General features: G+C 38.0%; 1 protein-coding gene across 6 annotated transcripts in view; it reads left to right on the top strand.

Annotated features, from left to right (window-relative positions):
* The window catches only part of MAP3K5 (mitogen-activated protein kinase kinase kinase 5), a 243,106-nt gene that overhangs the window by 136,448 nt on the left and 78,759 nt on the right, over window positions 1–27,899 (top strand). For all 6 annotated transcript variants that reach the window (XM_032159847.2, XM_058435587.1, XM_058435586.1 and 3 more), the window contains 6 exons: window positions 5,191–5,350; window positions 8,184–8,337; window positions 13,640–13,747; window positions 22,145–22,194; window positions 25,084–25,179; window positions 27,633–27,714. In XM_032159847.2, coding sequence (XP_032015738.1) covers window positions 5,191–5,350; window positions 8,184–8,337; window positions 13,640–13,747; window positions 22,145–22,194; window positions 25,084–25,179; window positions 27,633–27,714 — 650 coding nt within the window. The remainder of the gene's footprint in view (window positions 1–5,190; window positions 5,351–8,183; window positions 8,338–13,639; window positions 13,748–22,144; window positions 22,195–25,083; window positions 25,180–27,632; window positions 27,715–27,899) is intronic.

Genomic DNA, 27,899 nt, shown 5'->3' with positions numbered 1-27,899 from the left:
TTCTCACCAAAAATGTTTAACTTGAATCTTAAGATCTAAAGTTCGCTTAATAGGAATCACAAGCTCTAGAGAAATAAGTTAAATAATCCCAAGAAGTTACATCAGACAGATCAGAAAGTGAGAACACTATAGCAGCACTCCCCAACCTTTTTAGCAATAGGGACTGGTTTTGTGGAAGAGAATTTTTCCATGGACCAGGGATAGGGGGTGGTTCAGGGATGATTCAGGCACATTACATTTATTGTGCACTTGATTTCTATTATTGCATTGTAATCTATAATGAAATAATTATACAACTCTCCATAGTGTAGAATCAGTGGGAGCGCTGAGCTTGTTTCCCTGCAACTAGATGGTCCCATCTGGGAGCGATGGGAGACAGTGACAAATCATCAGGCATTAGGTTCTCGTAAGGAGCACACAACCTACATCCCTCTCATGCACAGTTCCGATAGTGTTCACGCTCCTATGAGAATCTAATGCTGTCGCTGATCTGACAGGAGGCGGAGCTCAGGCAATAATAAGAGCAATGGGGAATGGCTGTAAATACAGATGAAGAAGCTTTTTGCTCACTTTCCTGCTACTCACCTCCTGGGATTGAGGACCCTGGGACTGAGGCCCTGGGATTGAGGACCCTGCACTATAGCACTCCTTGTCTTTTCGAAAAGTCAGGGTCATAAAAAAAAAAATGTGTAGAGGGATTGAGGCCGGATGCAGTGGCTCATGCCTGTAATCCCAGCACTTTGGGAGGCCAAGGTGGGCCTCACTTGAGGTCAGGAGTTAGAGATCAGCCTGCCCAACATGATGAAACCCCATCTCTACTAAAAAAATACAAAGATTAGCCAGGTGTGGTGGTTCACACCTGTAATTCCAGCTACCTGGGAGACTGAGACAGGAGAATCGCTTGAACCTGGGAGGTGGAGGTTGCAGTGAGCAGAGATCACACCACTGCACTCCAGCTTGGGCAATACAGTGACATTCTTTCTCAAAAAAAAAAAGAAAAAAAAAGTGAAAAATTTAGAGATGTAAAAACTAAATGCAATTAATGTTCCTTGATTAGATTCTGGTTTGGAAAAAAAAAACTGTAAGAGACATTTGGGAGTCAATCTGAATCAGGACTAGATGATAGATAATATCAGTGAATTGTTTTTGTTAGGTGCAATAATGGAATAGAATACGTAGGAAGATTTTTTAGGTATATGCTGTAATATTTCAGAGTGGAATGTCATGATGTCTGCAATTTAATTTGAAATGGTTCAGCAAAAATATTCAGGGAGATGAAGCAATAGCAAAATGTTAACGATTGTTGAAAATATGGTCATTCATTGTTGTTTTATTTTGATGTATGTTTGAGATTCTTTATGATGGAAAATTAAAAAGGATCTAATCTCCACCACTTATGAGGTATATGGCTTTAGACATGTTGCTAAACCTCTCTGGGTTTTATTTTTCCTTACTACAAAAGGGAGATAATCTCTAACTCATTGTGGCGGTGTATGGATTGAGAGAGTTAATATTTTCAGTACACACAGTGCTAGGCATCTGAGTATTCAGTAAAGTCTGCCATTTTCCACTAAAACAGCCTTGAACATAATAACAGCTGCAAGGTGATAAGACTATGATAAAAACTAAACTATTAAAAAATCCTCAGTGTAAATCAACCAATTTCAATGACAGCATTGTCAGCATTTAAATTGCATAAATATGCAACTGAATCAAATAAATGGTGAACTGGTTGTTAACATAGCAATGACATACTGCTCATTGCTTACAAATTCAACCAAAATGTTTTTAAATAGAGAAAAATATTGATCTGGAAGGACTTGGTTTAAAAGGTACAATTGAACATCATGAATTGTGCTTTATTAATTTTTCCCTATGGATGATGAGCCTAAAAATATTGTAGTCTAGAACCGAGTATAACAGTAATCCTGAAATTCTATCCTATAGAAAAAATCCTAAATACAAAACAAATTTTATGCACTAAGATGTTTATTTCTATATTCTGTGTGGGTGTGAGAGAGAGAGAGGAAGAGAGAGAGAGAAAGGAAGAGAGAGAGGGAGAGAAAGAAAGGGAGAGAGAGAGAGAACGGACTTCTAAATATAAAAAATTAGAGCCATGTTCTTAACTCCATACTTAAAAGATTAATGTCTTCGTGTAGAAACAAGTTTGTGCAAAGAGCATAAATGCTCATTCACAAAAGAAATACAAACATGAAAAGAGAGCCAATCTCAGTGGTTAAAAAAAACAATGTTCCTTTTTTTCCTCTGTCATAATGCACGTGATAGTCCCCCTCACTGGGAAGGGTGTGGGTAAGAGCTTATTGTCAGATGCCTCCAGTGAAAGTGTAAATTGGTACAGCATTTTCTAAGGGCAATTTGGCAAAAATGCATCAACACTAAAAATGGGCATGTCTTCTGTCCCTAACAAATCCACGTTTAGAACTTTATTATAAAGAAATAATTGAGCAAATACACAAAGCTGTGTGTACAAGAATGTTTAGAGTAATAAAAATGGCCACCCATCTGCATTTGGGTGAATAAATTGTGATACATCCATATGCTAAAATACTAATTGACATCAAAAATATACATTTTATCCAAATGCTTGTTGGGTGTCACGATCATGTGATAAATGTATGGCAAGGCCAAAACCAAATATCACCACCACAAAATGAACTTCTGAGGTTCAAGAGTGCATCTGAAATTTTATTTTAAAACTATTATTGGTTCAGGTATGGTGGTTCATGCCTGTAATCCCAGAACTTTGGGAGGCCAAGGCGAGAGGATTGCTTGAGCCCAGGAGTTGGAGATGAGCCTGGCCCACAGAGTGAGACCCTGTCTCTACAAAAAAATAAAAAGTAAAAACTACAAAGAAATTTAATTAGCCAGTTGTGGTAGCATCTGTTATCTCAGCTAGCAGGTCTAAGCAGGAGGATCACTTGAGCCCAGGAGTTCGGCTGGGCAACATGGCGAAAACTTGTTTTTCCAGAAAAAACCCCAAAAATTAGCTAGGCATCGTGGCTCATGCCTGTATTCCCAGCTACCTGGGAGGCTGAGGTGGAAGGATCACTTGAGCCCAGAAATTCAAGGCTGCAGTAAGCAGTGATCATGCCACTGCACTCCAGCCTGGGCGACAGAGTGAGACCTTGTCTCAAAAACAACAACAAAAAAATTATGTCCAGATAGAAGACCGTGGGTGTTGTCCTATGCATGTATAATTTTTTTTTTCATCTTGTGAAACAGCAGTGGCAAAGCTGTTCCCTCTTTACCCTCACAAAATGTGAAGAATTCCCAAATGGACATTTCCCTGAAATACTTGTGGTTTGAGTTGAATTATATGATAAAAAGTAACATGAAAAATTTTAAAGGTTATTTTATTTCATTCACAGATAATTTTCAAAAAGGTAAAATCATGACTCTCATCAAATATAAAATGGACACATATAAAATCATGACCCTCAGCAAATATGAAATAGACACATATAAAATATTTTATTTAACTCAACTAATATGGAAACTAGTAAGATGGAATGTACAGTTCAAAAAACATTTCTATTCATAGACAACAAAGAAATGTTAAGATAAGATATCTGAGTTTGATTACGGAAAAAAAAAAGCTGTTTTATGTCCATAGGCCATAAATCTTAGGGATTTATTCATTCCACTCTACAGAAATTTGCATCTCTACTGGACAAAAGTCTGCAAGTTAACAAGTAAACTTCTGTATGTCTGGAGCCTTTAATAAGTGGTACATAATGAGATGAACTAGCGTCACTTTCCTGAGACAGTCCTTGAGTGGCCTTATCCTCTCGTATGATATTGAAATGATATGTCCTACCTTTTTGCCTTATTCCTAAATCTCAGATAATTTTCCCAACAATTTAATGTGGTGGATGTTAGTGGCACCAAACAATGCTACAAGGATATATTCTTTTTAAGCAAACAAATACTAATAAAATGAAAAAATAATACAAGACACAGTAGAATTGAAAATATCTAATGAAACCTTAAGAACATAGAAGTCCCAAAACAGTGTTGAAAAAGAACAAAGTTGGAGTATCTACATTACCAGATTTCAGGACTTTTAAGACAGTGACATAACAAGACAGTATTATCTGTCAGTCTAGTTCCTTTTTTTTCTGTTTTTTCTTTTTTTTCAATTTTTAAATTTTTTTCATGAGACAGAATCTTGCTATGTTGCCCAGGCCGGTCTAGTACTTCTGAGCTCAAGCAGTCCTCCCACCTCAGCCCTCCAAAGTGCTGGGGTTACAGGTGTGAGCCACCACGTCAGGCATATTTCCTTATTTCTTTAATGTTTTAAGTGTATAACTTTTTGTGTCTAAAATTATTATTATAGCATTTTACTCTTGCAAAATATATATACTGTATACATTTATACTTCAACTGATAGAATTTCAGCATAAAAAAGGTGAGATTTTCCTTTTAAGTTATTTAAGAATCTATGTTATAAAAAGACAAAGAAGAAGGTTACATAACAATGTTTGTATTGTGACCTTTTAATTTATGCATATACTGTCATATATAAAAATTCTAGATTTATGTACATTAAAGTGACCATAGCAGTTATCCTTGGGTTTTCAAATTAAAGGTTAATTTTCACTTTCTTCTGTGTGCCTTTCTGGTTAGTCTGACTTACTATTGTTTTTTTACCAAAGTTTTTATTGTGATAAAATGTACATAACAAAAATTTCCATTTGAAGTGCACGCTTCAGTGGCATTAAGAACATTCACACTGTTACGCAGCCAACACCACTATTCACCTCCCGAACTTTTTTATCTTTTCAAATTAAAACTCTGTACACATTAAACTATCGCTTCTCATTCCCTTCTTCCCCCAGTCCCTAGTAACCTCTATTCTGCTTTCCACGTTTAGGAATTTGACTGTTATCGGTACCTCTTGTAAGTGGAATCACTCAACCTTTGTCTTTTTGGGTCTGGCTTATTTAATTTAGCATGTTTTCCAAGTTCATCTATGGTATGTATCAGTGTTCCATTCCTTTTTATGACTTATTTTTACAGTGAACTGAAACCACCTTAATAATCAGAAACTTAACAAAGCTGTTTTAATCTGAAAAGAGGAATGAAAGCTTAATTTTACTTTTTAGTGAAAACCTGGTTCTACCTGTCTGGGGTGCATTTGTAACATTCTACTTCCTGTTTGTATTCTAGGGGTGAAGCTAAGTAGTCTTCTTGGTAAAAAGGGAAACTTGGAAAAACTCCAGAGCTACTGGGAAGTTGGATTTTTTCTGGGAGCCAGTGTCCTAGCCAATGACCATATGAGAGTCATTCAAGCATCTGAAAAGCTTTTTAAACTGAAGACACCAGCATGGTAATAATTTGCTATTATATGTTGATACAATTATTTTTAATAAACAGCTCCATATTGTTCCCATATTATATTTATTGAACTGACAATTAGATGATTTTATTTGCTTATAAAATAAAATGCAGAATATAGAGGAAAATTGTGATATTCATAAAATGTGTTACACATAAATTCTGATGACTTTGGACATAGCTGATGTCAGCAGGTTCCTGACTTAGCCTGTCCTGCACATTGACCAACCCACTGGCCCAGGTTGGCCAGTGTCACCCATGTGAATCATGCAGAGGCCACGCATTTTGCACCTGCAAATATAACTTATGTTTGGGGCCTGAGACCACATTTCTATTGCAGCTGTTAGACCTCTACTCCAAACATACACCCTTTGTTTCCTCTGTAATCTAATCTCAGTTTTGGAATTCTCATTCTTGATTTTCTTTTCTTCTTAGGATTTGACTGACACATTTGAGTGTTTCCTATATATGTGTGTTTTTCTAATTTCATATTGTTCTTGGAGTGCACCCAAATCTCATCATTATTTATGTGGTAATTGGAAAGGTGGAAACAAAATTCCATCTGCATTCAGGACCATATTGAAAAACAATGTTGGCTGGGTGCGTGGTGTCTCACCCCTGTAATCCCAGCACTTGGAAGGCTGAGGTGGACAGATCACTTGAGGTCAGGAGTTTGAGACCAGCGTGGACAACTGGGTGAAACCCCATCTCTACTAAAAATACAAAAATTAGCTGGGCATGATCACGGGTGCCTGTAATCCCAGCTTCTTGGGAGGCTGAGGCAGGAGAATCACTTGAACCCAGGAGGCAGAGGTTGCAGTGAGCCAAGATCGTGCCACTGCATTTCAACCTGGGCGACAGGGCAAGACTCTGTCCAAAAAAAAAAAAAAAAGAAAAAAAAAAAGAAAGAGAAAGAAGGAAAGAGAAAGAAAGAGAAAGAAAGAAAGAAAAGAAAGAAAGAAGAAAGAAAAGAAAAAGAAAAAAGAAAAAGAATTTTTATTAGCATCATATGTAGCGATTAATCATTAGCTATAAAACCTTTAAAAGGCTAACCATGATATAGTGAAAGTCTCTTTCCAGAGCTGCTCAGAGCCCAGGCCACCGACTCAGCTGTTTTCATCACAGAAACCGTGTGAGGAAGAGACCACCATGTTAGGCCCTCATGGCTTTGTAAAGAATTTTCCTCATGTTCAGGTCTCCTTTAGCCAATCCTCCCCCGGGATCTTTCTAAAGATCACAGTGATCTTTCAAAAATGCACACCTGACACTTCCCCTGCACTGAAATCCTTAAATCAATATAGTTTAATTGTTCCTCAAAGCCTAAGGGATAAAGTCCATCATTTTGTCATAGCAAACAAGATTTGCCTTTAGCCATTCCAGCCTCGGCTCTTGTCACACCCCTGGGTTTACACTGCTGTCTCTTCATACCACACTGCCGGTTTCATGCATGAGTGTCTGAGCACGTGCTGAGCATGCCTCTCACAATGCACACATTCTCCGGGGAACACTCATCCATCACACCTGCTCATAAAGCCGACCTTGACCTAGAGCCCTTCCTCACACCCAAGTCCCTTCTTTAGTGTTTCTGTCATTCTTTAGTTATGCCTCTCTTGATACTGACGGTATAGCTTTTTAAGTTGTCTCTCTCTTTAATCATATCTCCATGGATATTTATTCTTGGTGTTATAACACCTTTTGATATTTATCCCCACAGCACTGTGTGTAGCAGTAGGCATTCAGCAAGTGATATGAAATAAAGGAACCAATAGATGCACACATGATATTGAGTCACATTTGCTATTTCTTTACAGTGACCATTCTGATGGCAGTATTTTAGGCATCCTGGTTCTGTTAACAAGAAAACAGGCACTATTCTATGCCATGGTACTCGCAGCCGCAAAACAGTGCCTTAAGGTTCCACTAACTTAATTTTTATGGAATGTTAACTTCCATGTTTATAGTCCATAAAGTGCCTGCATAGCTATTATCACCTATAATTATCCCACTCCTCATTTTTCCTAACTTTTTCTTTTGAGGCACCATCTGTCTTATTAGGTTTGAGGGTATTTGTATAATATGTAAGCTGAGTTGCTTCAGAGCTAAATAATGATCTCTTATGAAGTGTCTATTTAGGAAAGCTTCCTCAAAGAAGCATAATTAAAAACAAATGCATTAACTGCTTCCTTGAATAGAATTTAGGCATTTTAAAGTTCATGTTTTAACTAGATGTGTGGTCCTAGTCCAAGTTACCAAGCCCTCTAAGCCTGTTTCCTCATCTCTAAAATAGGGATAAAATAACCAACGTTATTGAGTTTTTGTGAGATTGAAATGAGATAATGTGTGAAAGCACGGCTGGGCGTGGTGGCTCACACCTATAATCCCAGCACGTTGGGAGGCCGAGGCAGCCGGATCACTTGAGGTCAGGGGTTCGAGACCAGCCTGGCCAACATGGTGAAACTCCATCTCTACTAAAAATGCAAAACGTAGCCAGGCGTGGTGGCGCATGCCTGTGATCCCAGCTACTCAGGAGGCTGAGGCAGGAGAATGGCGTGAATCCGGGAGGCAGAGCTTGCAGTGAGCCGGGAGTGCGCCACTGCACTCCAGCCTGCGCAACAGAGCGAGACTCCGTCTCAACATAAAAAAAAAAAAAAAAAAAAAGTGTGAAAGCACATGATGTATAACAAATAACGAATAACGTTTGGTGAATCTGAATGCATAACTATTAATGTCATACATAAATTACATTTACAGAATTAGACTGGGATACATGGGAACAGGTGGTTCTAAATTTGTCTGTTACATGTTTTATATCTTTTCCTTCTCAGGTACCTCAAGTCTATTGTAGAGACAATTTTGATATATAAGCATTTTGTGAAACTGACCACAGAACAGCCTGTGGCCAAGCAAGAACTTGTGGACTTTTGGATGGATTTCCTGGTCGAGGCCACAAAGACAGATGTTACTGTGGTTAGGTTTCCAGTGAGTACTCTTCCTTTAAATCTAAGTACATTTCTCTATTTAAAGAACATCTTGTACTGTGATTGTATCAGTGCTTGGGGGCTGATTTTTATGCCCTGAAACTGCAGTCATCTGGTTAATACCTTTATTTCCTGCACGTGGGTTTGCGTTAGCTTACTTTTAAAAATAACTTCTCAAAATCAGAGAAATGAGATCTATTTTTATGTTTTTGCCATGGAATTTGGGTGGTTCCTTTTCATAAGTGGTGAAGTGTACTTCCGAAGCAATGCAAAGATTGTCTCTTGGCTTAGCTTCAGGCCAGCCCAATGTATGCTTTTCCTTAATACTGCAGTTGTATTGACACGGTCTTCAGTATTATCTCCTGTATTGTGGTGAAAAGTATCAGGCTTACCTGCATTGTTATCCCATCCCCACTACCCATTACCCAGGTGGGTCAGAGTTAGATGTAATATCCCCAACCACTATTTACAACATTTTAGACCGTGGGAAATAATGACTTGCAGTTTCTGGTCTGCGACTCATTTTGGCTGGTCTCTAGTGGACTTCAGATATATAGATTTAAATGTATAACACACACAGACACACACACACACACACACTTTAAAAAAATCTATTGCTCTTCTCAGATGGTGCCATGCCCCTCCTGATAGTTCTTAATATTGTCAAGCATCCAATGCAAGAATTACTGGCAACTCCCTGTGTGTACAAATTTCTTTCCACATCAAAGTGATGCCATAAATCTCTCTGAGCTCTCTAATCTCTATCTTCCATACTCAGAGGTGGTGACAGTTCTCAATTCTTTTTGTGAAATCTTGTTTTCTAGTTCTTGTTGATAGGATCATCTACTTCACTTAATTAAATCCATTGCTGACATGAGCATGCTTTACTCTTGCTTCCAGATGGAGCCTTGAGCTCAGCAGGATCCTTAAGCGAAAGCCTTTCTAACTGAAACACTTCACTTTATTTTCTAGCCTAGATAATGTGTAGCCTAGGAAAACACTTACCTTAGAATGAGCTGGCAGCTTGCCTGTAGCTGGTGCTCTCAGTAGCAGTAAATGTAGTGAAAGAAGAGAACATAGAATTCAGGTATTTAATTGACTGTTGACTTGATCGACTAGAAAACTGGCTATGAAAGGAAACCATTCAAATTAGTCACTTTGAGCCCATTTAGATTAGTATCATATGAATTTGTCTGTCATAATATAAGTGAACATAAAAAATATTTGTCTGACAGAATTTGTCATAATATAAATATAAATAAGTGAATATAAAAAATAAACCAGAAAATATTAAGTGAGAAGTTAGGAGAATATAGGTATAAACACCAGTTCAGAGAGGCATCCTTAAGCAAGAAAGGGACTTTTAAGTCCTAAAGGAAAATATTCACCAATTTGATTTCACTAAAAAATGGATATTTTTGTTTGATTAAAAAAAAAACACCGTGAACATGCCAAATAGGAACTGCTAGGCAGGGAGAAAATGTTTTATAAAACTGTGCAAAATGGTCAATTTGCCAAATATGCAAAAAAATCCTATAAAGTGATAAGCAAAAGAAGAAGAGACCGGGCGTGGTGACTTATGCCTGTAATCCCAGCACTTTGGGAGACCAAGGTGGGTGGATCACCTGAGGTTGGGAGTTTGAGACTAGCCTGACCAATATGGAGAAACCCTGCCTCTACTAAAAATACAAAATTAGCCAGGTGTGGTGGCGCATACCTGTAATCCCAGCTACTTGGGAGGCTGAGGCAGGAGAATCGCTTGAACCTGCGAGGCAGAGGTTGCAGTGAGTCGAGACCATGCCGTTGCACTCCAGACTGGGCAACAAGAGCAAAACTCCATCTCAAAATAAATAAATGGATAAAATAAAATAAAAATAAAAAGAATAAAAAATTTATATGAAGAGATAATTAACTTCTGGTTAGTCAAGAAAATGCAAATCAAATGAGACACTATTTTTTTGCCCATTGGACTCAAAGAATTAAAACATTTTACAACGGTTGACACCATTATGGAGACAAGAGCATTTTTAGAGCCTGCTGGTGGGCATAGGAATTGCTGAATATTCTGGGATTCTATCTGGGAAGGGGATGATAGGATTGTGTAAGGGATCCTGAAGACCTCAACTTTATTTGCAACATTTCATTTCTTTAGAAAACATTTCGAAGCAAATATGACAGCATGTTAACACTTAGTTATCTGCAAGTGGTAGGCACATAGGTGTTATCTTGCCAACATATTTATGGCATATTTGATTTTTCTCAGTAATCCATTTCCTTCTTGAAACTCTGTGGCTTATTTGGGGTCTGTCTTTTTGTGACAAGACTCTAAAGTGCAGTGTTTTCCCCCTCATCTCTAAATACTACTTCTACATCAGAATTCATAACTCGGGTACTCAAAACTTCTTTTCTGTAGTTTGTTGTTACACAGAGGACAAAATTGTACAATTTTGTAGTTCTTCTTGAGTTTTCCTACAACGACTTCACCTGTGTGAGTTCCAGAAAATGCCAGTCTACCAAGAAGCTCCAAATTTAATGGAAATTGCTTTAGGATTAACCGCTTGATTGTTTTCTTATATTTACATGTATGATGAAGCACAGCAGAAACTGTAAAGATATTGCTTTAAAAAATAATGAAAGCCATATAGATGATTTTTAAATCTCAATATCCATGATAGCATAGCAGAAAAACAGGACCAATATTTGGGTAATAAGTTGTAACCACTTCTGGAATTTGCCACCCGTGCTCTCCCTCATAGAGAAAGGCAGCCTGTTAGTATCTGTGGGGCGATCTTGGTCACTGCAACTTGTTATGTCCTTAGCATAGCATCTTCCATGACTCACACTACAAAGGTTGCAGTAGGTATTGATTAGGATGATAACATTATCCTTCTTTTGAAATGTATCTAAATAAAATCCAGGATGGCCTATTTTAGAAAATATTATTTGATTGTTTTTATTTATCTCAATACTGTATTCATTCTCATTTCTCCAAGAATTAACTGTGACTCTAGGCAAAAGAAAATTGAAGGTTTATTTGGGAAATGATTTGAATGGTACCATCATTTATCACTTCAACTTATTCTTTTTTCTTACCTCTCCTCTTGGTATATTTCCTTTCCTTCTTACAGTGAAAAGTTTGGAGACCATCAACTCATTATCTAATGTCAGGAGAGAGAACTAGGAGAGAAGTATGGTACTTCAAAGACCCTGTAGAAATTTAAACATCTGGTTAATATCTGTTCTTTATAGGCCTTGCAGTCTTCCTTTTTGATTCAGATACATGAAATTAGCAGTTAATTATAATATTAACCTAAAAACAAGAAACTAAAAGCAAGAATATATAAACTCATAAGTGAGGTGTATCTAGCTTTAAGGCTTTGTCAAATTGCCTCCATTCCCTGGTCTGTTTCCCAGCCTTTCTGTGACCTCTGTAATGTGTGCTATGCATTTCTCACATTTTGTCATTTCAAGGATAGAGCAAAGAGCTCAACAAATATTAGACAATGATAGTTACAACCTTGTTTTTATTTCCTGTCTCAAGTTAGGGACACATAGTTCAGATTTTATCTGTTAGAAATATTGAGATGACAATAAAGACATAATTTAACAAGAGAGGAGTTAGTGCTTTTCTTTTCTTCTGTTGAATATAATAGTGTGCCCACATAATTTGGGAATGGGGTATATTCTCACTTGTCAATGAAGAGAGTTGGATGATGTTTTGGGAAACCCACCTTTTATTCTCTATTATTTTGATTTCATATACATTGTGATACTCAGATATGAGAGCACCGTTTCTGCAAAGTTTAGATGGGAAAATGATTTTCATTATTCATCATTACTGCTTATGTCTCTGTTGATTGGAATTAAGATTTTGATTCACTGGATGAGTTTGTTCCTGAGTCAGAATATGTTCACTTATGGACTCTCACTGTGTGTTTATTTGTGGCATAGCCCATCTTATTTTCACAGCTAGAGACTGACTGAGAATTCTTGGAGCCCTTAACATTTTTAATATTCAAAGAGTAAAGAAAAATTGGTTTTTCTACCTCCCTTTCTCTAGTTCCCTGTACCTTAAGTAAATGCACTGTTAAGGTAAGTTTAGAGTAAAACAAATATGCCCAGATTCTTGTGTCTTCTTTCTAAGGGTGCATTTCATGTTTTACTGTATTACGAATCTGTAATTCCTTATGGGTGGAGCCTTCTGAAGGAGTTTTCCTCCACTTTTATTTGGAAAACTTGCTTGATTCAAGATTAGTTCTAAAGATAATTTTCTTGAGTGTTAAGCAGTAGAGTAGAAAGACTATTCCAAAATTGGACCAATTTGAAATTCAGTAAAATCTTGTTTCCAACATGTCTCTAAAAAAAAAAAAAAAAGAAAGAAAGACTATTCAGTTTCTCTAATAGTTAAGTATTGACTTTTCTTTTTTCAAACATTCCTAGTGAAGTCTGCCTAGGAAATTTGGGCCCGGAAGATGCCTTTAAGCATCTATACAAGTAGATAATGAATTGTAGTACCTTTGAAGTCAGGGCATGTGTATTATTTTAGTATTATTCACTCCAAATGCGAGATATTAGTAATAATATAATACTTCATGCTGTCCTTTGATGAGATTCTCAACTCATTTATCACATACTCCTCATAGAGCTTCAAAATAGGAACAAATTTTATTTCTCTTTTTCTCTTACAAGGCTAAATGTATCATTATTGAAGATGCCAGTTTCATCTGGAAGGCAGTGCAAAAACGTGTTTATTATTTCATATAGCTAAGTTTGTTTCTTTGGTTTATATATAAAACTCAGGAATAACCAAAACCATTTCTAAATTTATTTACATGGGTATGAAAACCATACTACTACATCTGTATGATAAAGTGTGATAGCAGAAAAACTAAAATAAGGATGTGACATTCTATGTACGGACCTTTTCTGTCTTTCTTTGACACATTTATATTTATAGAAATAGCTTATGTAGTACGTGATAAAATAGAAGATTTTTTAAAGTTATCACTAGTAGATACCCTGAGGATAGCTGAGCCCATATATGGACTTCAAAAATTTATTTCCAAGCTTATTAGCAATACAAGGTGATGCATTATTGAACCTTATGATAATTGATAAACACTGTAAAATGCTTGGAGGATTCATAGGAATAATAGCAATCAGAAGTTGAAATGGTTTACTGCAGGAACAGATTCAGAAGCTCATCCAATAATCCTCTACGTTGGTGCTGGGGTGTTACAGAAGCTCTAAGTGGTTTCAATCTTAAGTCACTGATATTAGTTTCTTTGCCATATCTTTTCAAGGTATTAATATTAGAACCAACCAAAATCTATCAACCTTCTTACTTGTCTATCAACAATGAAGTTGAGGAAAAGACAATCTCTATTTGGCACGTGCTTCCTGATGACAAGGTAAATTGTGCAATTATTAACACAAGAGCATTAGTAACAAAGGACTTTACACCCTTCTAGCATTTACATACTCCAGCAAATGTCTGTGTTAGTTAAGAAGAAATAGCTCAGCTGTGTGTCTGTCGTGGCATAAATGCATTCTGTATTATAAAACTTGTTAAATTTGAATTATGAATTTTTATCAATATTAATAAAATGAACTATTTGGATTTTTATTATAGATGGCATAACCATCCAAAGCATACTCAGAATTGGAATATTTCTCTTTTGTAAATTCATGCCGTAAGTTATGCACCAAAGAACTAATACTTAAAATACATGACATAAAATATGCATATGTTAATTTTAGGAAGCCTGTCAGAATGATGCCACTTTTAATCTTACACTGGTACCATTATAGTTATCATTACACCTAGCTGTTTTGTTATCTAAGTAGTTGCCAAATCTCAGATTAGCCACTGACTCAGTGTGCTGTGCACAAAGTGAGGTGGGCTGTGCGACCACCTATTTTGAGAAAGATCTTAAAACAGTCTCACTTCCGCTCATAGCAGTCATGTGGATAAGCCTTTCCACTTCTATATTCATCAGTTTTAATGCATGTACAAATCATCCTACTATTTTTTAAAAACAGACATTTTCAGGACCTGGCTTCAGTTCACAGAATAAACCAACAGAAATAAGGGAAGTCTTGTGGAAAAATAGTTCCTTTATTTTCTTTCTTGTAACTGTTTCCCAGAATGCCCTTATAATTTTATTTAACCATCATTCATCAGCTTACTCATTTAATAAATGTTTATTGAGCACTTACTCTGGACCAGGCACTACCAGACACGGTGTTAGACCCTAGAGAAACAGCTGTGTCCAAAATGAGTGAAATTCCTGCCTCTGTGGTGCTTGCTTTCCACTCAGATAGGGCAATAAACCAATAAATAAATGTATAGGTATATTCAATAGTGAGAAGGGAAAAATAAAGCAGGAAGTGGAAGCAGGAAGTAAATTTGGGAGTATGGGCTTGCAGTTTTTTACATGTGGACTTGAGTCAATAGACCTGGATTCAAATCCCACCACTGCCCTTGGGCACCTTGGCTTTTTCAAGCTATGGTGTCCTCATCTGTAGAATGAGGTAATAATGTCCACATCAAAAGGTTGTTGTGAAGGTTAAATGAAATAATTTGGTAGAGTGCATTTCACAGAGCCTGGCATATAATAAATGTTCAATATATCTTAACTACAGTAACAACAAAAGCAATTATAAATCACTGCAGTGTGCATATTATGTGGACTAAACCCTAACTTTGAAACCCCAGAGTTTAACCCTGCTTTGCTCTTTAAATGGCATGGGAATAATCATTTGGGAGGTTGTTGGTGTTGAACTGGGGCACAAACCTGGCTCTGCGTCAGAATTATCTGCAGTACCCTGGATCCCAGGAGACCGACTGAGTTGGAATCCTTTATACTTAGAGTGAAGCTTGGACACACGCATTTTTATGAAGCTTTATCCATGATTCTGATGTGCAGCCATGGTTGATAACAACTTTAATAGGGATGTAAACATAGTAATTACTCAATTGTAGTAGCTCAAGAATTATTACATCCTTGACTTTATGGCTAAGCTGGTTCCTGGGGATGGTGCTTTTCAAGATGTGTTTCCCTGGAACACCAGCATTAGAGTCACCCACGGAGCTGGTTTAATTAAATGGCAGATTCCAGCTGGGCACAGTGGCTCACGCCTATAATCGCAGCACTTTGGGAGGCTGAGGTGGGTGGATCACTTGAGGTCAGGAGTTCGAGATCAGCCTGGCCAACATGGTGAAACCCCATCTCTACTAAAAATACAAAAATTAGCCGGGCGTGGTGGCACTTGCCTGTAATCCCCACTACTCAGGAGACTGAGGCAGGAGAATTGCTGGAACCCGGGAGGCAGAGGTTGCAGTGAGCCAAAATTGTGCCACTGCACTCCAGCCTGGGCGACAGAGCAAGACTCCATCTCAAAAAATAAATAAACAAAATAAAATAAATTGCAGATTCCTAATCTGCACATCAGACCTACTGAGGACAATTCTGTGAGGTAGACTGTCAGACCTCACATATGTGAACCACTACCTTAGGAAGTTCAACAGGAAAACAACACAGCATGTCCATAATCTAGCAAGAAGAATGTCCCATGCTTTAATGTGTCCAAATCAGCTGGGACAGATCCCTCCTGGATGTCAATCATGGCCAGGCCCTGTGACCTCTATCAGAGTGGCAAGAAATCACCAGTCCCAGTGCTATAGTTTCTAGGAAGGGCAGTATCTTGTGTTTAAAATGAATAGATACTAAGCAGCACCCAGAAGGCATGTTATTTATATTTTAATTTGTTCTACGTTAGATAAAGTTGGTCATGTTAAGTCTTGTAACTTAGTATTTTAGCAGGCACACTAAATGTTGGCCACATGAAATTACATAATAAGCGTGGAGAAAACCATCCATTCTCACACTCTCAACACCAAGTCCATCTAGTAGCACTGAGAAATACCAAGCAGCATCTTTCAGAACTGTGGTCTTTCTCCAATCCCAGTTTGTGAAACACTGTCCTAGCTGACACTTTTACAAGTCAGTTTGGGACTGGCTGCATCCAAATTTTAGAGACACTCTACCAATAGGTTGTGGTAACTTAAGGATCTTCACCTAACAGGCCCCAAATTACACATGCCAATATTTGCCACTATGTGCAGAGTCAGAAGCTTGATTCTTTTTCATTATTAGGAGTGCCAATTGTATGGAGAAACACTTGAAAAAGTTACTTGTGATATTAATTTATTCATAACAGAAAACTTCCTTGACAAAGGACTTTGAAGACAGGCTTTCAGCTAAGACATAGCTTTCCATGAGACTCACTTCCATGAGTGAAGTAAATAGAGGGAAGACTTTGAAAGAAGTCATTGCCCCAACAACCCCATCAGCAACATTTCTAACATGTCATTTTAATTATGTTGAAATGCATCATGCTACACCCGAGGAAAGCACTGTTGAGATGATAGTAGAGCAAATCAATCTACCAGCATTCTTTTGAGTTCTGTGAACTTTGGGACTGTGCTGGTTCCTCAGGAGGACACTATGGGTTCTTGGTCTGTGGCATTCAGTGAGGAGGAAGATCAGTGAGGCATGGAGTCCTTCGAGAAGGCTTGCTAAAGGAAGTGGAACCTGGACTTTGGCTGTGGGTAGAACTAGAAGAGATAAATTAACACAGGAAGACAAACTAGATTAGAAGAATAAGGCAGAATTCCAACCAAGGCACCAAAGCGAAAGCAAGCATGGGGCGTTCAGGGGCCTGCAGAGTCTGACTCATTCCACAAGGGGAAACGTGTTGAGGGAGGTGGGAGATATGATTGGTTGGGCAGGATGACATAAAACTCTAGAGTGCCATGTAAGCTAGGAAGAAGAATTTTAAACGTGTCGGTAGGAAACAGGACGTCACTGGCGTTTCTGAAAATCTGAGAGCTGGCAGGAAGGCAGAACAGGATATGAATTATGAAGCCAGGGTCAGCATCAAAGTGCATAGGTGTGAAGGTTGATGTTAGCTCCTGCATGCCTTGTGGCCTAGGCATCCGCTTCAACTCCTCATGCTTTAGTTGCCATATATGTAAAATGAGAATAACAGTACCTCATAGAATTGTTGTGAAGATTAAGTGAGAGGATGAATGGAAATCATTTAGCACAGTGCTAAGTGGCTTGGAACAAGTGCTCCATAATGGTTGCTAGTGTAGCTATAAGACTGATCTGGTCTTGACATTGGATTTCTGAAGTCTGAGGCTCTGGAGGGTCACAGAGAAGACTGTTAGAGGAACTAGCTAGATATGAGGCAGGTAGAGATCCTAGAGTGGAATAATACAATTGTGACTGCAAAGGGACAGATGATTTGGAAAGAAAAGTATACGACTTAATCACAAATTAGGAAGAAGGATTAAAAAGAGGGAATAAGTGTAAGGTGACTCAAGTTTTGATTGCATTGATAAAAGTGGTAGGATTTTTAGAAGGAAAACCTGAGTTGTAGAGGAATCATGAGGAATTTCATTTCGGACGTGTTTAGTTGAAACTAATGGCAAGACTCCAAGTGGAATCATCCAGTGGCAAAATTGGGAATAATCAATGTAACTGTCTATATACATGTTAGTGATATTGCTTTAAAGTGCAGTGCAATATTTATATTGTTTTGCATGTGTGCAAGTATATACATACATGGTTCTCACAAGCTGAGATACACTAATCATCTGGTGGAAACTACAAAAACTAAGAGAAGTTAGGAGACATGAACATTATGGACACGAGAGCAGGACTGGAGGAAGAGATTTTCAAAGGCTTGATTGAAAAGAGCAAGGTTATCCAAGGACACTTGGAAACAGAGTGAGGCTAAAGGAATTAGCGATTAGCAAGGCCTAGAGAATGAGTAGAGAGCCAGAAGAATTTGGAAGACAGAAGAAGAATAGAAAGTAAGCCAGAGATTTTTGGAAAATGAGTACTATTTCCAGCAATTTGTTATTGTTTTCTCCTTCCTGGAGGTTCTTTGCTCAGTAAAGTGAGCCTCGTTTTAATTCTCTTATGTTTGGTGACAATTATAGAGATAATTTTTATATTATGCTAAGAAATATTAGGATATATATTAGGATATAAACAAGTACATTAAATAAGTTTACAAATTTAAGTTATGTGCTGTCCATTTTCCATTTTCAGCATCTTTCGATCAGGAGGAATTATATTTATGTTGTCCTTATTTCCTATAACTTTTAGTGCTAAAAATATTCCTTGTTCAAAAATTGAAGCTTTCTTCTATCAGTTTCCATTCTGAATTCATGTCAATTTCTTTGCAAACCCTGATTCTATCCATAATGTATTCATTATCACTACTGTTTTCTCAATTTTTTAAAATAAAAGTGGTAAAATTGGAAGGAGGACAAGCAATAAAAACAAAAAAAACTTTATTATTACCATGTTACTTTAAAACAACTATAAATAACAGAGAAGCAACCAGTTTAATAGGTCTTATGTTAAACTAAAAATGGGTTGTTTTTATCATACAATGTTTAAAAATTTTTCCTAAAATTAGAATAGAGAATGTAGCTTTTCATTTATCATGTTTATTTCTTTAGTCACTCCTCTCACTATTTTTATTCTAACATATGGAATAAATAGCTCTGTGAGCTAGTATATACTTTATACTGCAACTTTCAAAACTTTAAGCACATTATATACCAAATCCCAATTCCCAAGGACTCTTAGAGCTACTCTACATTCAGGGGTAAAATTAATTGAAATCCCGATCTTTTAACAGTTCTCTCTTTGTTGAATGAATGGTTACTGCTAAAAAGTAAGTTAGTCCTTGAAGAAAGTCTGCATGTGTACAATGAAAGAAAAACTTAGACTGAGGAAGAGAGAAGTTATTTGCAGGGCATTTTAAATGGTTATTTAGAATTTCCCCCCCTTTTGGGGGTTGAAGTTTGGGCACCCTTGGCCTATCTCATGAATTATCAAACAAGGCAGGGGCCTAGTGGAGGACTAAGTGCTGACTCTCCTCCCTCACTTCAGCTCTGGCCAGTGGCCACTCACAGAAGGCCCAGGAAATTGATGAGGGAAACATGCTTACCCCTGATTCTAGATTAAGATTATTTGATGCTCTCATCCACCAAGGATGCTTTCTGCTACAAACTCCCTGCTAAAAGCAACTTAAATAAAGAAATGGTATTTCATATTACAAGAAATTACAGGCCCAGCATGGTGACTCACACCTGTAATCCCAGCAATTTGGGAGGCCAGAGCAGGAGGATTGCTTGAGGCCAGGAGTTCAAGACCAGCCTGAGCAACGTAGCAAGACCCCCGTCTCTACAAAAAAATTTAAAAAAATTAACTAGGTTTGGTGACATGTGCCTGTAGTCCCAGCTGCTGGGGAGGCTGAGGCAGGAGGATTGCTTGAGCCTAGGAGATCCAGTCTGTAGTGAGCTATGATTACACCACTACACTCCAGCCTGGATGGAAAAAAATAAATTTTGAGGTGGGGTGATTCTGAGGGTAGTTTCAGCATCAGAATTCTGAATTCTGGCTTCTCTGCATACTCTTGGTGTTAGTCTCATGTTCTTAAGTAGCTAGCTATTCCAAGAATCACCTCATACAGGCGGCATCCCAGGGAGGAGGGCCAAGCCCTCTCCTTTATACCATAAGTTGTATCACATGACCATGCTTACACCCATCCCCAGCAAGGCAAATGGACTTACCGTGGCCAATTTAGACTAATCAATTTCACCATTCATAAACATTGCCACCTGAACCTGGGCAAAATTTATTTTTTTGTCAGCAGAGGAGAAGGAGGGAATGACAGTTGCTGAGGGAGCCGACAGTGCCTACTACAGTATAACTCCTGCCACCTTCAGTCAATGCAGTGTTAACTTGCAGCTCCTATTCTAGCCCTAACTGGGGCCTGGGATCTGAGACTAACCCGTTCCTAGAAAATGGTGCTTGTGCTGATTAAATTAGGTTGAGTGTTGGTTTGAGGCCTGTTGGGGATAATTATCGCTAGCGCTGCCTTTGGCCTTGCTGTTTTCCCTGATTCCCAGACAGATCCCAGGAGCCTTTAAACTACCTGTTGGCTTTATAGCTCATCAGCGCCTCCTTGTGGTGTGTCCTACAGGCAGGTGGGGAAGGAGGCCTCCTTCCACCTTCCATCTCAGGGCTTGGGCTTTATTTACATCACTGAAATAGAACGTTCCCTGGCAGCACTGGCAACCTTTCAGGAACCAAGCATTCTGGAAATGCTCCACTCCTTTCCTACAAAACCAGTCCAAAATTTTTACTTAGCTGTTCCCAGAAAAGGATTGATAGAAGATGGGTTTTACCAGTGCTGTCTTGTTAGTATTTGCCAGTTGCTGTGTTCAGGGGCAGGTTTGCATACTGCCTCAGCTCTGCACTTGCCTCCCACCTCCTGCTCCTGGACATGGTCTTGGAAAGCAGCTCAGCTGCAGGCTCTGAGGATAAGGCTGCATTGTATGCAACTAGGGTACAGGTAACAGCTGCAGCTCCTGGGTCATATATATATATATTTAGAAGTTCAGCTGAGGCCAACAGGATTTAGAAGCAACTTTCCAAATTACCAGCTGAGGCTGCAGTCTGCTATTTTAATTTCACTCCCTCTGTACTCTGGTTAAGAGAGCCACCGCATACCTTTTTATGGTATCTTCCCTCCTGGACTTCATGCAACAAAATTTGCTCTGCGTTCATTCAGGTCACATCCCCGTGACCTGACTGATACGCACTGAAACTAGCTTTTTAGTAAATTCACATCTGACTTGAGAGGATCTATTTTTATTTTAAGTTGCATGGACCTAGCAAAGAATTATGGGCTGTAGATATAAATTGTGGCTTTTGAGTTGCTTTAGCCAAAAGGAGCGTTCTCGGCCACCTCAGAGCCACAAGGCTTTGTCACCCATTTCATTAGCCCAGGCAAGACCTCAGCCTCCTGGCAGTGGGTGGGTAAGAACTCCTTTTCCTGGTTGTTTTAACTTTACAGAATTGAATTTCAGTGTCAGTTTATTGCTGTACTATACTTGCTCAACTTAGACACATGGATAAACTACTTTATTTCTGTAAAAATATTTATGCTATTTTATACTGTTGACATATTTTTAAAGGGATTATGATCCATTTTGTAATTTATTTTAGGGACATATCAATTTGATAATAATTTTATCTTAGCTTTAGTAATAAACTCAAGAAATAAATTCCCACATTTTTCTTTACCTTGGCTCTGCAAATCACCCATGTTTAGAGTATGACAATTGAATTTTTTATGTTCAAACTTTATTAGCATATGGAATTTTGCATAAATTAGGTAGCAATACCTTGTAGTTATGATGGGTACTGTACACATGTGTGTTCACGTACATTCTTGTTCTACTAGTTTCTGAAGAAATAGAACCGCCTATTTAGTTGGAAATCCTAAGATAATTCAGAAATAGTTATCTTTAAAACCTTGCCGAGATGTTATTCAAATTAATGTTTATCTTTCTCAGAAAAGAAGTATTTCTCAACTGTAATCATAGAATTACCTTGATCATTGAGTTTTTTTACTTAAAAATTAACACACAACAGTTATTACTAGATATCAAGTTTTAGAATTTAATGAGACTAATTCTCCTAGGCTCTTTTGGAAGCTGTTTTATTGAAGTACAGGAATTATTAAGTAGAGTAATCATTACCCTTGTGACTTGAGAATAAATAGTGCTTTCCATCCAGATAATTCTTTCATGAAAAATAGTGTACCAGGAAAAATGGCTGTGTATATCACTTTAAAAATAATTAAACAAAATTATTGTTGTTATGTTATTTTCCATTTGGATGACTCAGTATATTTTCTTGTTGTTGTTCTAGAAAGGTATACATGAGTGGAATTTTAGTGCCTCTTCCGTCAGGGGAGTGAGGTAAGTTTCCTTGGTACTTTTTGTTTACTTATAAGACATTTTTCTCCACTATTCATGGGCTGGATAGAACTTTTAATCATGATTTTAAAATACAAGGAATGTCAAGAATCGTTCAATTGGTGGAAATGCCCAACCTTCTTCAGTGTCACTATCTCCTTTAGGAAAAGATTTGCAACAAAATGTTCACTGCTGGTTGAACTGACTCTGTGCTCCTGACCTACTTAAAATGTAACTATGGGGTCAATGTGAACTATGGACCAGAATCAAAATGTAGATTACACTCAGCCATGTGGAGGTCCTCTTTAGCTGAGCTGTTGGTTTATGTAATAGGATGATTTCTGTCCTTTTGGTATACCAGGAACTCATCTCTCTTTGCGTGGATCCAAAGCACACATGCCATCTACTAGATTGTGTCCTGCCACTTAGTTTAGTTATGTTATGTTATGTTATGTTATGTTATGTTATGTTATGTTATGTTTTATGTTATGTTATGTTATGTTATGTTATGTTATGTTATGTTATGTTGTGTTATTTTGTGAGACAGAGTTTTGCTGTTGTCGCCCAGGCTGGAGTGCAGTGGCATGATCTCAGTTCACTGCAACCTCTGCCTCCCAGGTCCAAAAGATTCTCCTGCCTCAGCCTCCCAGGTAGCTGGGATTATGGGCGCATGCCACCATGCCCAGCTAATTTTTGTAATTTTAGTAGAGACAGGGTTTCACCGTGTTGGCTGGGCTGGTCTGAAGCTCCTGACCTCAGTGATCCACCCGCTTAGGGCTCCCAAAGTGCCGGGATTACAGGTGTGAGCCACCCCACCCGGCCCCTGCCACTAATATTAATGACTTCAGATGATAAGGAGTCCATTAAAAAAAAAAACAACTTTCTGTAAGGTCACTTTCCTGAATTGATCTTGAGATTACAGTGTTGAACTTCAGTTTGGTTCAGTTCTGACTGCTGTCACAATGCCAGTAGCTTAGAAAATGCCATTTCTTGGGATTTAGAAATAAGATTTTTTTTTTTTTTTTTTTAAGAATCAAGAGTCAGTGGTTAAGTCTTTAAATAATTGTTCTATTGAAGCTCACGCTAAATCAACTCTTGCAAATTTCAAACCAAATTAGATGTGCTTACTACTGTTTACCCCCACGTCATAGCAATGAGAGACAACAGATTTTTGCAGCCTGGTTATGCAATATCCTGTTGCTTTTGGAATAATAATAATTGGTTTTATTAGAGCATAAATTGGTAGAGCGGTCTGAGTCACTAATAATTGGAGTTCTCCTGGTAAAGTTACCTGTTACCTCATGAATGATCTGAACAGAAACAAGCAAGATGATGGACTGACTCATTATATATCTTTCAGTCGATACTTTCTCAAATAAAACTGTACTCTTAATATTTAATTTTTAAAGCCAGTCATTAGCAAGGCATTCACTATTTATTGCTGCATTTTTAAGCAATCCACTTAAGAAAGTATGGTAAATGTAAATTTCACTTTATCATATCTGTTTTCCAATGAATAAATTTTCTTTAATTAGGTATGGTAGCCCTATGTAACAGTTGTTGTGATTTATGACTTATACATAGCCTGCTACTATCTTACTATTGCTGGCTTATATGCTGAGAAACTTGAGTTGTAGTCTGTGACTTCAAAGACAGCTCATTCTTCCTGGCCTCCTCCTCCATAAAGAAGAGATGACAAACTATGGAAGAAAATCCAACTAGGTCAGCAGCTTGCCTTGCGTCACCTCAGAACTTGCACAGCTCGAGTTAGTGGGCATTAACTGAGCACGAGCTGTGTGTCAAATGTTGAGTCCTGTTCTGCCAAAGATGCAAAAATGACTAAGACATCAACTCCTCTCTTGAAGAATTCACAGCCCAGCAGGGAGAGGAACAGACATTTAACAACTCATGACAATACAGTGTGAGAAGAGCAATGAAAGAAGTATACTCAGAGGACACGGGTATAAGAGGAAGTCTTTCTGTTTAGGGCAGAAGTAGGGCAGGGAGAGAAGGTAAGGTCTAAGCTGGGCCTTAAATCATGAGTAGAGTTTCTTTTAAAAGTAAAAAACGACATGCATTCCAAATGGAAGGAACAGCAGGCACAAAGGCACAAAATAAGGGTTGACAAACTATGCCCCATGGACTACATCTGGTCCCTCGCCTGTCTTGTAAATAAAGTTTTATTGGAACACAGCCATGTTCATTCATTTATGCATCCTCTTAGGCAGCTGTCATGCTTCAGCAGCAGAATTACATAGTTTGGCCTGAAAAACCTAAAGTATTTTACTATCTGGCCTGTTACAGAAAATGGTCGCCAAGCCCTGGCATAAAACAGCATGGCCTAGTGGGTTGACTCAAAACTGTTTCATATTGCCATAAAGTCAGCCACTCACTGAGTCCTAACCGAGCGCACTTGCGCATTGCTTCACTCCTCTAAAATCTCTATAACGAATGAGGTGCTTTTACTGCCTCCACAAATTGCCTGCCTAGCTTTGGAAACATTTCATTGTTCTACAGATTGCATAGCACCAGAATCACCAAGGTCAGCCAGCCAGTTGGTATTTATGCTTTTCCTCCCAGCACACAGAATAGTGTAGTAGGCAGGACACCTTTCCCTGCTCTGTTGAAAGGATGTGTAGTTTACGTGTGCTTGCAACACCCTAGAGCAGCCCTGCTCTGCAGAGATGAGGAGGAGGACACCTCTCAGAAGAGTAAATAATTTTAGTAGTGTGGTGCAGGAAGTATCACTTTTTAAAGTGCTATTTATAACTTCTTGTTATAAACAACATTGATATAAATGGGATTGAATTTAAAACTTATTTCTTTTTCATCATCGGACTGTGGAAGAATTGATAGTTCTCTGAATAATGCCTTTTTGTTTGTTGGTTTCAGTATTTCTAAATTTGAAGAAAGATGCTGCTTTCTTTATGTGCTCCACAATTCTGATGATTTCCAAATCTATTTCTGTACAGAGCTTCATTGTAAAAAGTACGTATTAGTCATTGTGTGTGAAAAAGATTCTTCTTACCTGATCATTATTTTCAACTAATGAGTGAACATGTACCTCCTGTGAAGAATTCATGGCTATGTGGTTATATAAATATTTTATTTGGGCTAATATTTTATAATTATGTCACAAATTTCACAGATTTTGGGGGGTTTCTTTAATAAGTCAAACTTTATCTTAGTCATAACTTATTTTCCCACAGATAAAACATTAACTAAGACTTATTGGTTAATTGTTAAATATTATAATTCATATTTTAAGTGCTCACTTACTGTATGTGATTACCAGAATTTTCATTCTCAAATTCTTTTAAATCATCTCACTGTTGGCCGGGCGCGGTGGCTCACGCCTGTAATCCCAGCACTTTGGGAGGCCGAGGCGGGCGGATCACAAGGTCAGGAGATCGAGACCATCCTGGCTAACACAGTGAAACCCCGTCTCTACTAAAAAGTACAAAAAATTAGCCGGGCGTGGTGGCGGGCGCCTGTAGTCCCAGCTACGGGGGAGGCTGAGGCAAGAGAATGGCGTGAACCCAGGAGGCGGAGCTTGCAGTGAGCCAAGATCGCGCCACTGCACTCCAGCCTAGGCGACTGAGCGAGACTCCGTCTCAAAAAAAAAAAAAAAAAAAAAAACATCTCACTATTATCTACAATAGTACCTCTTTACCTTGGCTCACATTAGTTAGATTCACCTGGTAGGATTTAAAAAAACATACATGGCCCCCACCTCAGACTAATTATATTGGACGTTCTGGTGGGGTGAAGCCTGTGTTAAAAGCCACTGATCTGATCTGTACCAATAAAAGAGATCATCCAAAAATCCATGGACTGCATTGTACGTGTTTTTCTCCATTGTATGTTTCTCTTGGGCTAATAATTGAATTCTTCTTACTTCTTTAGAACACTATGATTGACTGTGGGAAACTAGAGAAGTGAGTGATAATTTAAAAGCCAAAGTGTAGGTGAAAGTTAGTTTGGACTCAGAATTTTGCTGGGGATTGTTCTTATTTAAATAATTACTATTTGACTTCATTGTAAATGATATGCTAGCTACAATATACAGTCATTCATTTTTATCTTGGTGTGAAAAAGAAAAGTGTTTGTTGAATCCACAATTCTTGGCTTAAGCTTTATCTTTATTATCATAAAACATATGGTAGGGGGAAAAAAAACACTTGGAAATAAGAAAATTCCTAGCTCTCGTATGGACTAATTCTCTACTTACACTTAAATTCTCAAGTCTGTTGACTTGTTTCTATGATAATTATAGCTAAGATTTATGAAGTGTGTGCCCCAGAACTAATATTTGTTTCAGTCTTCAAAGAAACTGTATTAGATGGGTAGTATTAATATCTTTATTGAAAAGAATAAAAAAAGTAGTCTTGGAGAGTATAGCCTAAAATCATGTAGTCAATAAGCATAAAAATCTGGGGTTTGAACCAGGCACAGGAGACTTCAGAATGCAAGCTTCTAAAAATTACACTAGTGCTCCCATCCCACTGTCGAGTGTTATATTCTGCCTAGAGATGTTCATATTGAAAATTTTTGCATGAGTGGCTGATGCAAATCCTTAACCCAGATCTTAAATCATGTCTGTAACACCAGATTTTTTTTGATCTTTCACTTTATTCTTCCTCTTGGTTGAACTAGCTTTTCTCTCTCACTCATTGTGCTGTTTAATAGCACATACTGTTATTCCAATCAGGCTTGGAAATTTTTTTCTTGTCATGGACCTCCAAGAAATGTGTATAGAGACAGGAAGAGTGAGGAAGTTGATACCACATATGAACTCCATCAATGGGGTCCAAATTCCAAGATAGACTTTGTTCATCATCATGCTCTCAATGGCCAGAACAGTTCTTTATCCTAGTAGACACTCAGTGAGTATTTGTTAAATGAATGGATGGATGGGTGGGTAAGAAAGGTTCTGAGTTGTGTTAGGGAAACTTTTCTTGTCACACCATAACCTGCTCTTCCCTTAGGCTGGCATCGCATAGCATGACCTGCCTGTGGGATCATCAGCCCTTGTTCACAGTGCTTCCTGGCTTTATGTCTGTGAACCATCAGCCTCCTCTCCGAATGGCCTAGCCACAGCGAGCAGGATGCCAATCTGTTTCTCACTGTAATCACTTTGCTTGTCTCTGAAATGGTCTCCAGAAAAAAAAAAAAAAAAAAAAAAAAAACTTTACAAGAAGAGTTCCTGAAGAAAAATGTATTTGAAGTGAGGCATTAGGTTAGAAATTTCTAGAAAATCCTACCAACCTGTATTTTCTTTTTGAAAAATTATATTTTTCACATGATCTTGATAGTGTGATATTGCCTGGTTCTAGAGACTCTTAGCTCTCAGTTTTGGTTCTGAAGTCACTTTGAGATGTACTTGCTTATATTTGCTATTGTTTGTGTTATGAATGCTCATGTGCTAACTTGTATTGTAGGTTTTTTGAGATGGTGAACACCATTACCGAAGAGAAGGGGAGAAGCACAGAGGAAGGAGACTGTGAAAGTGACTCGCTGGAGGTAATGACTTAGGTGTCCATTTACATTTAGAGTTCATTTTAAAACAAACTATTTGAAGCTTTACTGAGGCAGGAGGCAGGGTGTATGAGGGGTAGGAGACTGTCTGTAAGCTTTCCTTTAATGTTAAAAGCAACTTCTGGAATTCCTTTGCTAAAAAAGGGCTAAAAAGTAAACATCGGAGAATT

Source organism: Hylobates moloch, unplaced genomic scaffold (assembly GCF_009828535.3).
Source record: "Hylobates moloch isolate HMO894 unplaced genomic scaffold, HMol_V3 SCAFFOLD_2, whole genome shotgun sequence".
NCBI classification, from domain to species: Eukaryota; Metazoa; Chordata; class Mammalia; order Primates; family Hylobatidae; genus Hylobates; species Hylobates moloch.
The sequence above is the reverse complement of the archived record's forward strand: the minus strand, read 5'-3'. Positions and strand labels throughout refer to the sequence as shown.